Genomic DNA, 10,215 nt, shown 5'->3' on the forward strand with positions numbered 1-10,215 from the left:
TACAAAGGAAGCGGCCTGCTTGCCCGAGCTCTGGGGTCCGTCAAGCGCGGCACCTCAGGACCCAGAGTGCCCTGTCCTGGCCTCTCTGCAGTACGACTGATGGGAAGCTGTCGAGGGGGCGGTCCCACGATGACAGCAGGGCCCCCACGCCTGGCGTCCTCATCGCGCCCACCCAGCAGAGCTCACCAGCCTCCGCAGGAGGTAGGCAGGGCTCCTGGGCTCAAATGCTGCCCCGACCCATCACCACCCAGGCAACCAGCTCCCTAAGGGCCCCCCGGACTAGACCGAGACCCACCCCGCTTCCACAGAGGATAGAACTCATACGGGGGTCCGTGCCAATCTTTCTTGGGGACGCGGGGCGAAACCTGGGAACCCCGGCCCCCTTTCGAGCTCGCTGAGCCCTCGAGAGAGTGAGCAGAGCCATGAAAGGAAGGAGAGCAGTCCTAAAATTTTAAATCTTTAATTTCCGTTTTCACGTATTTTCTTCTTGCTTCCAAAAGGAAAGGAGTGCGTAGCTCTGTTGCCTGTACATAGTCCACGGCCCCTGGGTCGGGGCGGGGTCCCCTGGGCCGCCCGGGGGTCCACATGCAGCCCCTGGGGGGCCGGCGCGGGGTGAGGTCCAGGGGCCGCCTTATTGCTGAGGTCCGGCCGGTTGGGGCCCCGGCCGCCGCTAGGCGCGCTGGCTGGGCAGCTCCTGGGAGATGAAGCGGCGCAGGCGCTCCAGGTACTGGCTGTAGAGCTCGATGTCGTTGTGCCCGGCGCCCTCCACCCACAGCGGCTCCACGGCCTTGGGGCAGCGCTCGTAGAGGGCCAGCCCGTGCGAGAAGTCGATCACCTCGTCCTCCGTGCCGTGGATGATGAGCACGGGCGACGTGATCTTGGACACCTTCTCGATGCTGCGGGACGGGCGTGGGGCGGGTGAGACCTCGCGCCCAGTCCGGGCCCCGCCCCGCCCCCGTCCCAGCCCCGGCCCGCTCACTTGGGGAAGGCGTCGAAGCAGTAGGTCTTCTTGGTGTCGGGGAAGGCGACGCGCATGCCCGAGGTGAGCGGTGAGTGCAGCACCACCGCGGCGCACTCGTAGCGCGAGGCCAGGTCCACGGTGGGCACCGTGCCGATGCTCTGCCCGTACAGGATGATGCTGTCCGGGCTGATGCCGTACCTGGCGGCGCCGGAGCAGGGTCAGCCGCGGCCTCCGACGCGCGCGCACCCTTCCCGCCGGCGGGCGTCCCCCGGCCCAGCTCCGGATGCGACCCTCCAGTCTCCCCGCTCAGCCAAGTCAGTGGGTCAGGCCCACGCTCCACACCAGTCGCGAGGGCCTCCCCCAGCCCCCAATCACCGCAGCGGTGGGCGGAGCCAGCGGCCCCGCCCCATTCCCTGGCGCTGCCATTCACTGGCGTTTCCTCGCCAGGATCTGCAGGGATCCCGACTACGGAGTGACCCTGGGGCTGGGGTAGGGGAGGCCCTGGCGCCTCTCCTCCTCCTGGTCACCCCTAGGCGCACACTGGGAAGTGTGTGCCCCCCATATCCTGAATGTTTCACGCTTTCCTGCCCGGGTTAGAAAGCCGTTCCTAGTGCACTGGCCCGGACAGGGGATACTCTTCCTCCCTGCAGCCCTTGCCCACCCCCTTGGCCATGAGGAATTCAGGCAGCTGTGTCCCCAGATGTCTCCACCCAATTTTGGACTCTCAGAGTCCCCACACCCAGTGAGGTGCCAGTGCAACCCAGGTGAGCATCAAGGGTGGTGGCTGCGGGGGTGGCACCTCCACCCACCAGCACCTTCCCTTGGGAGTGGACAAGTCCTCGGCCACCTCAGCACCACCAGCTCCCACCCAGGGCCACCCCCACCCCCAGGTCACTGGTGTGCGGCCCCTGGCCCAGCTGATCCAGCACCAGTTCCAAGGCCTCCTCGTCCCCAGTCCCAACCATGCGGGACCCGCCTGCCACCCTGCCCATGCCGGGACCCCACAACTCTCCCCCCAACACGCTCCAGGCTCTGATTCCAGGCAGCTGCCCTCCTGCGAGGCAGGAGCATGGGCAGGTGTGCGTCCCGTCTGCCTGGCATTCGGACTCCACCAGCAAGCCTGTCCCTGTCCCTGGCCTGGAACCCCAGTCTCCTGGCAGTACTCCAGCTCAGCACTCACCCATGCCCCAAAGGGTGCTGCCTGACTTGTGCCTGCGGCCCCAGCTCTGCCCCAGCCTCCCTGGCCTGCTCCCTAGCAGCCATGGCCAGTAGTGTGCTGAGTCAGCCCAGCCGTCACCTGCTCCAGGCAGGAGACCCCAGCTGCCACCTGGATGTCACCACTCAAACAACAGAACACATCCCCAGTGGAGGCCCTGGGCATACTCTGGCCTCCCCCTCACAGCTCTGGGCCTAAGTTCCTGCAGGCAGCAGCAGGACAGACGGCCGAGCAGACAGAGCTCAGAGCTGGCCATGGCAGGTGTGACTCTGCCAGTGCCCCGGGCAGTAGACAGGAGAGGCCGAGGAAGCCGCATGAAGCGGTGGTCGGTGTCAGTGCCCCACACTGCCGGGAGGCCCCCAGAGCCAGGGTGGTGCCAGGGTACCCAGCTCCCAGGCCCACAGCAGGGACTGCCTGGGATATCGCCAAGGCAACGAGGACCCCACCTCCCCAGGCCCTCTGACTTCTCAGAGCTGCGCCTGGTCCCTGCGGGAGTGGGTCAGACCAGTGGGCTGGGCAGGGCCAGGACGAGACAGCCCCAGTGGGTGGTGAGCAGGAAAGGCCTCCAGAGGCCCACCCGGGTCTCCTCGTCGAAAGCAGCACCAGCCTGGGCAGTGTTCAAACACCGGTGAAGAGCCCAGGCAAGCGCAGGGCTGGGGACCTGGATAGCCAGGAGGGCTGGATCTGGAATCAAGGCTGGCCCAGACCTTGACCCTGCCCTGGGACCGCCGAGCTCCACAGCCACAGGGCCTCATGGGCCAGGCCTCGGGACCTGGATGCAGCAGCCTCGCCGCACCTGGCCCCAAGTGCTGCCTCAGCCGATGGGCTCCCAGCCACATGTGCAGACCCCCAAACACCACGAACCCCTCCCGCCAGGTGGCATCCACGCCCCTGTGACAAGCTCAGCCCCTTCCCATCTTCAGGCCAGGGGCTCCCAGGAAGCCTGGCTCCACAGGCCAGGGTGTGGGAGCACCGCCTGGCCACACCTCGGCCACGTGGAGGCGGCACCCACACACCCGAGCTCGCCTGTCTGGCTCTCTGGCCCTGTGCGTCCACTGTGGCTCCCCTGCTGCAGGGCCACCCACCTTCCTCCCAGGGAAGCCCGCCCCCCCGGCCCAGTCCCCTCTCGAGTGTGCCCAGGCTGAGCTGCCTCCAGGGCTGCCCTCACCTGGTGCGCAGGGCCTGCCAGGCGGCGTCAATGTCAGCATAGAGGTTCCTCTCGGACGGCCTGCCCGAGCTGGCACCGTAGCCAGAGTAGTCATAGGAGAAGATGTTGCAATGGAGGCGGGAGCCCAGGCCAATGTAGAAGCTGCTCATCTGGCCCAGGTCCACAGCGTTGCCGTGCGAGAAGAGGACCGTGTACCTGGGGCAGGCCGGGAAGGGCCGTTCACATCCTCATTCCCAGCGCCCAGCTGCAGGGCAGGAGGACGCGTACTGACAGCCCACCCCGGTGGCCAGCCATGCCCAGCGCCTTTACTCCCCTCCCAAAGGGGCCTGAAGCCAGCGAATGGACAGGGGAGGCTACGACAGCACAGCTCCATCTCCGGGGGTTCCCCATGGGGAGAGAACAGGAGAGCCGGCAGGGGTACAGGCAGCCTGGGCTGCAGAGAGGCCAGCCAGGGAGCCTCAGGACTCCCATCTGTGAAGCGGGACACTGGGACCATTGGTCACATCCTCTCTCTGGGCAGACACGCAGTGTGTGCCCGGATGCTGCAGGTCTCGCTGCCCTGGAGCCCTTCCTCCTGGAAGAGCCGGGACCCCCGGGGATGGAGCACACAGGCCCACCTTTCAGGACCTTCCCAGGGAAGACCGTGCTGCTGCTGGCAGGGCTATCTGCCCTCCCCTCACAGAATGGTGCCCTCACTGTTGGGAACAACTGGACCCCACCCCTGCCCCCAACAAGCAAATGCGCCCAATCCCTGCTCACATTCACGCAGCCCCTCCTGCCCCGCCACCCTGCCCAAGCCCCGAGCCCCTGCTGCAAGGCCTGTCTGCTTCCCAGCACGGGAGCTGCCCCAGGTGGTGCCAGGAGCAGGCGGCCAGGCTGGCCCTACCATGGACTGCTTCCTCCAGTTCCCCCAGGACCCTGCCCAGCCCAGCCAGAAGGTAAAGGCTCGCCCTCTGGACTCAGATCTGGTCAGAACCCCACCTGGCAAGAAGGCGGATGTAGGTCAGGGCGGCCCCTGTGCCCCACCCCAGCAGGCAACCACCAGGGGCTGGGTCGCTGGAGTCGCCCGGCCTGCCCAACTATGCCAGCTGGGGATGGCCTCCCTGAGCCTGGTGTCCTTGTCTGCGAGAGGAAATCGCTGGAGGGATGAGGCCAGCCCGGCCGGGGACACCACCCATGCCAGCTGGATGGCCCTTCACAGCAGGCTCAGGCCCTCTGGGGCACCACCAACCACACCAAGCACCCGGGGCAGAAACGGGAGCCCCAAGAACAGGGTGACCCAGCCCGGGCGCGGCCACAGCTGCTCACCTGGCACCAGGCACGCAGCGAACATACATGCAGGAGACACGGTTGCCGCGGGCGCTCTTCGTGGGGAAGACCTCGATGGCGTCCAGCTCGCGCTGGCTGTACTGGAAGTCGGCGCGCTCCGTCAGGTGCAGCTTCCAGCGCCCGGGTGCACCCGAGGAGGCCCGCAGGGTCCCCAACGGGGCGGCCCCGGCCCCACCAGGCCCTGACTCGGGTTCAGGCACCAGGGAGTAGGTGGCCTCCGGCGGCAGGAAGGCGAGCTTGGCAGCGATGCGGCCGGGGCAGGGCGGGCAGCAGAAGAGGCAGCAGAGCTCACTCAGCGACAGCCCGTTCATGGCGGGCGCCGCCCGGGCCGGGCCTCCACCGGGGCCCCCGCCAACAACGCCACCCGGCCTGGCCCAGCAGGGGAGGGGTGGGGGTGCTCCGAGTTGCGGGCAGGGGGGAGGGCGCCCCCCCAGCTACCGCCCCAGACAGGAGCCCCGTTAGGAGGCCAGGGCCCAGCCCCATCGCGGTCCAAGCCGAGCCCCAGGGAGCCTTGCGACCACAGGTCTCCATGTCGTGCCGTGGGAAGCCCTGCGGGGGAACAGTGGCATGTGGGGTCCTTTGGGGGTGCCACGGTCCAGCTGGGCACCCCCAGTAGGTGGGGCATCCACCCGTGCCAGGGGGCGGCATGGGCCCAGGGCCTGTCCATCCCATCCCCTCAGCCCTCCCCGCAGCCTGTCAGGCACTGCACCCTACAGCTCAGGGAACCCCAATTCAGCCCCCTCTCCACGGGATGAAAGACCCCCCACCCTCCCTCAGCTGGCGATCACCACCTCTTGCCACGTGAGCACAGCCTGGGCATGCAGGGCACGCAGGGGATATGACCCCAGCCCCGCCCACCCCCCAAACGTGGGCTCCAGCACCAGGGAAACCCCATGCACCAGGACTCGGTCCGCACTGCTGCCCACTCCCTCCCCAGCCCATCTCTGCCACCCTACGGGTGATGGGCCGCTGAGGCAAGGACAGAGCTCGGACTCAAGGGACCGAGGAGGGACCTGAACAGGCCCCGCTACGTGAGCGCGCACAGGGGCCAGGCCCCACCGGCCTGCGATGTCTGGAGACAGAGGAAATATAACAAACAAAGGCTCTAGAAACAAAGGCAGGATACATCCCAGGCTCCCAGGGCCCTGAGAGCTGCGACAATGGCTCTTCTCTGTGCTGGGGCCAGGCCTGCTGAGGGGCAGGGGAGGCGGGCTGGGGTCAGGGGGTCCTTCTCCAGAGCTGATTTAGGGTTCCGTGACTTTTGGCAAGTCACTTGCCCTCCTGAGGCCTCAGTGTCCTCATCTATAGGCGCAGACACCACATACCCCACAGGAAGTCAAGTGAGGGGGGAGGGGAGCGAAGGCGCCTGATTCAGAGTGGAAACTCGGACCTTCTTCCTTGCTGCAGAACGTCATGAAACGCATTAAGTCGACAACAGCTAAGTTGCTAAAGCAAGCACAATAGTGTAAGGAGCTGCCAACAGACAGACGTGAAGAAAACACAAAGGTCTGAGGCGTCTATCTACCGACCACGCTTCTCCTTCAGACGGGAGCGAGGAGGGAGACACGCTCACAACTCAATTTCAGCAGCAGAACACCCTGGAATGCTGGGCTTTTGGTCACAGCACGAGAAAACCGTGGGGCCAGGAAGATGAGGCTCAAAGGCAGATGTGGACACAGATGGACACGCAGGCGGCTGCAGGCGCCACAGACACGGCTCGTGGGGACACCCTCACCACCAAGGAGCAGCCTCAGGCCCAGAAACACACCTGCTCCCTCAAGACCTGTGTGAGACCCACACGTGCCCGTGAGCCGGCCTCACGGGCACACGAGGAGGAGAGGAGAGAGCTCTGAAAGCCAGGGTGGGGCAAGGATGGCATCACAGCGTCCCCCAGACTCCCAGGCGGGAGGCAAATCTCACAGGCAAGCACTTCTCAGGGGGGAGGCGGACTGTCATGCTGGTTCTGCTTCTCAGATGGAGGCAAATCTTCCCCCCGGGGACACCTGTCAATGTCTGGAGACAGTTTTGGGTGTCGCCACTGGGGACTGGGTGGAGGCTGCTTAGCACGCTGCAGTGCCCAGGACAGACCCACCCCAAAGAATGATCAGGCCCAACATCCACAGCATTGAGGTTGATGTCAGCTTTTCAACATATTCTCAAAGAGGTCCGGGCCCTATCGGTGCTGCCCTGCTGGTGCCGGGGGCTTGGAGGGCCCTGCAGTTTAGGTGGCATCATGCAGCTGGGTCCTGAGAGCCCAGTGGGCAGTAGCAGGCCCCTGGAGACCCCAGAGACCAAGGGGCACACCGAGGTGGCCAGGGCCCCATTAACCACGCCAGAAACAAAGATGCTATCCTTGACACCTCCTTCCACCCACCGGATCTGAGCCAGTGGCTCAGCCCAGTGGCTCTGCCTGTGGCTCTGCCTGTCTCCCATCAGCCTGCCTGCTCTGCCTGCCAGCCCAGTGGCTCTGCCTGCCAGCCCAGTGGCTCTGCCTGTCTCCCATCAGCCACCGCCCGGTCCCCGCCTCCATCACCTTTCACCAGAGCTACAGCAACAGCCTCGCTCCTTGCTGATCACCTGCTCCAGGACATTCTCCCCCAACAGCCAAACAATTGTTCAAGACACAAATGCAATGGTGGCACTTCCCTCTTGGGGTGTCCTGGGGGCCTCCCATTATTCTCTGGATAGAGATCAAAGTCCTCCCCACAGACTGCCAGGTCTGCATTCCGGCTCAGGCCAACCTCTCCAGACTCACTCATCTCACACCCTGCCACCCCTGGCTCTCCTAAGACAAGCCACATTGCTCCTTCCTGCCTCTGCTCCCCTGCCGGGAACTCCCTTCCCCAACCTCACTAAATAGCCTTGCCCATCCCAACCACCCTTTGCACCTTGCTGCCAACAACGCTCTCAGAGTCCTCAAAGCTGGGACAGGACCCCTTATACGCTCTTTCCACAGCTTGTATTTTTCACACATTCGGCCAGATCTCCCCCCACCCCCAAACCAGAAACTCCATGAGAGCAGGACCATGACCTGCCACTCACTAAAGGAATGGGCAGGTGGTAAGCAGCAAAGAATTAGGGAGGAAACACAGGAGGAAAAGAATCCCCAAGGTCCGACAGCTTTGACAGGGAAAGTCTAGTCTCCTCTCCTCTCCAGCCACAGGTACCTGGAACCTCCCTAGTGTCATTAATGGGCATGGACTGCGGAGTGCAAACCCGGACGCTTCACTGACTGAGCACACACCCTTGACACCCTGAATCCCACCAATTCCGTTCCCAAGCACATAACTGGGCACCCCTCTGCGAGCTAGAGGTGTTCTGAGGACCAGTAAGCAACCAAGCAGCCAAAATACTGGAAGATGACCTACATATGGGAGACGATGACGGCACCTCACTCAACCAGTCAGGGTGGGAATCCCGCCTGGGGGGAGGTGCGGCCATATCACAGGGCAGATAAACGGGCCAGGTGACAGGGGATGGGACAGAGGGACAAGCAGGGGCAAAACCTCAGAGGTGACAGAGCAGACTCCTGGCTAGAGCAGACCCTGGGAGGAAGAAGTGAGCAGATGGGTCCCAAGAGAGTCTGGGACGGGTGAGGTCGCGCCCCCGAGAGCCCTGCTGCGGAGTTTGCACTTCATCTTGGGAGAAATGGCGGGGCCACGGAGAAGTCCCGAGCAGTGGATGGACAACACAGGAGAAGGGCTGCATCCCGGAGAACGGACGCGAGCGGAGGCCGGGAAGCCTGCCCAGGAGTCAAGGCGGCAGGAAGACGCCTGACAAGAGAAACAGCAACTGGGAGCTGCTTGGGAAGCGGGGCTCGGCAGGGCCCCTGGGAGCTGCCAGGGGGGCCCAGAGGACGAAGCGGTTGTAGGGCTGGGGGCAGTTTCGGGGTAAAAGAGCGGAGTCCACGGCTCGGAAAGGCGATCCCCGAAGGCAGGGGCCGCGTCCGCAGGAGGGTGGGAGCGCAACCCACGTCGGAGAGCTGAATGGATGGGGACAGGGCTTTCCCAATCACAGACGCTCACCCGCGGTCCCTGCCCCTGCTCCGGGCTCCTCGGGCAGGACCCGCGGCAGCCCTGGGACTGCAGGGGAATCGGGGGCGTCCAAGTGGGCTGCCAGGCCCTCGCGGCCCGGCCAGGGTCCCCAAACGGCCGCGGCCGGGACCGAGGCCACCCCGCGCGGCCGCGCCCGCCCCTGCCCGGCACTCACCACCTCGGCCCGCGCCCCGGGGCCCCAGGGCCGCGCTCCATGGCTCCCGGCCGCCCGCCCGTGCGTCCGTCGGTCCCTCCGCGCCCCGGCCCGGCCTCCTGCGCCGCCACCGCCGCAGCTCCCCCGCGGGCGGAAGTGAGCCTCGTTCTCGCCACCGCCCCGGAAGTGACGCGCAGGAGAGCGCGGGGGGCTGCAGGAACAGAGCGACCGCGGGACTAGCGTTCCGGGGGCGGGGCCTGGTCTCAGGGGGCGGGGCTGATAGATCGACGGGCGTGGTCTGCTGGTCTGTGGGCGGAGCCAAACGCAGGTTTCATTCACTTGGGGACTCGGAATAGCTTGAGGCCAATGAAGTTCTCGCCTCGAAAACAAAATTTATAGGGATGCCAAAAAAACTCAGACATCAACATTTAGAAATGTTTTAAAATATTTTTATTTCTGAGACGGAGTCTCGCTCTGTCGCCCAGGCTGGAGTACAATGGCGCAATCTGAGCTCACTGCAACCTCTGCCTCCTGGGTTCAACCGATTCTCCTGCCTTAGCCTCCCGAGTAGCTGGGATTACGGGTTCCCGCCACCACGCCCGGCTAATTTTTGTATTTTTAGTAGAGAGGAGGTTTCCTCATATTGGCCAGTCTGGCCTCCAACTCCTGAACCCAGGTGATCCTCCCGCCTCAGCCTCCCAAAGTGCTGGGATCACAGGCGTGAGCCACGCGCCCGGCATCTTTTTTTTCAACATGGAGTCCACTGTGTCACCCAGACTGGAGTGCAGGGGTGCCATCCTAGCTCACTGCAGCCTCGTCCTCCCAGGATCAAGTGAACCTCCCACTTCAGCCTCCTGAGTAGCTAGGACTACAGGCACAAGCCACCATGCCCAGCTTATTTAAAGCCTTTATATATTGCTCATCAGCAATTCTTTTGCATGAGTTTTTAAAATATTACATTAGGCCAGGCACGGTGGCTCATGCCTGTAATCCCAGCACTTTGGGAGGCTGAGGCAGGTGGATCACCTGAAGTCAGGAGTTTGAGACCAGCCTGACCAACGTGGTGAAACCCTCTCTCTACTAAAAATACAAATATTAGCGGGGCATGGTGGTGTGCACCTGTAGTCCCAGCTAGTCCGGAGGCTGAGGCAGGAGAATCACTTGAACCCAGGAGGCGAAGGTTTCAGCGAGCTGAGATCATGCCACTGCACTCTAGCCCAGGTGACAGAGCAAGAAGACTCTGTCTCAAAAAAATAAATAAATAACATTATGATCACTCCACTGCATTCCAGCCTGGGCAAGAGAGCAAGATCCTATCTCTTTAAAAAAATTGCATTATAGGCCGGGCGCGGT

General features: G+C 64.0%; 1 protein-coding gene across 1 annotated transcript; it reads right to left on the bottom strand.

Annotated features, from left to right (window-relative positions):
* Window positions 1–446: 446 nt before the first annotated feature.
* Window positions 447–9,020, bottom strand: ABHD17A (abhydrolase domain containing 17A, depalmitoylase). Its single transcript, XM_005587431.5, has 5 exons — window positions 8,884–9,020; window positions 4,654–5,223; window positions 3,346–3,540; window positions 980–1,159; window positions 447–896 (listed from the first exon to the last, which is right to left on the bottom strand). Exons 2-5 carry the CDS (start codon window positions 4,983–4,985, stop codon window positions 671–673), a joined length of 933 nt encoding a protein of 310 aa, XP_005587488.3. The 5' UTR covers window positions 4,986–5,223; window positions 8,884–9,020; the 3' UTR covers window positions 447–670.
* Window positions 9,021–10,215: the final 1,195 nt, after the last annotated feature.

The sequence above is a fragment of the Macaca fascicularis genome, chromosome 19 (assembly GCF_037993035.2).
Source record: "Macaca fascicularis isolate 582-1 chromosome 19, T2T-MFA8v1.1".
Lineage (NCBI taxonomy): Eukaryota > Metazoa > Chordata > Mammalia > Primates > Cercopithecidae > Macaca > Macaca fascicularis.

Coding starts and splice junctions, on each gene's coding strand:
- ABHD17A (XM_005587431.5), bottom strand. CDS start 4,985: ATGAACGGGCTGTCGCTGAGTGAGCTCTGCTGCCTCTTCTGCTGCCCG. Junction 3,541..4,653: donor CGCTGCGTGCCTGGTGCCAG/GTGAGCAGCTGT, acceptor GGCCTGCCCCAG/GTACACGGTCCTCTTCTCGC. Junction 897..979: donor TGCTTCGACGCCTTCCCCAA/GTGAGCGGGCCG, acceptor CCCGTCCCGCAG/CATCGAGAAGGTGTCCAAGA.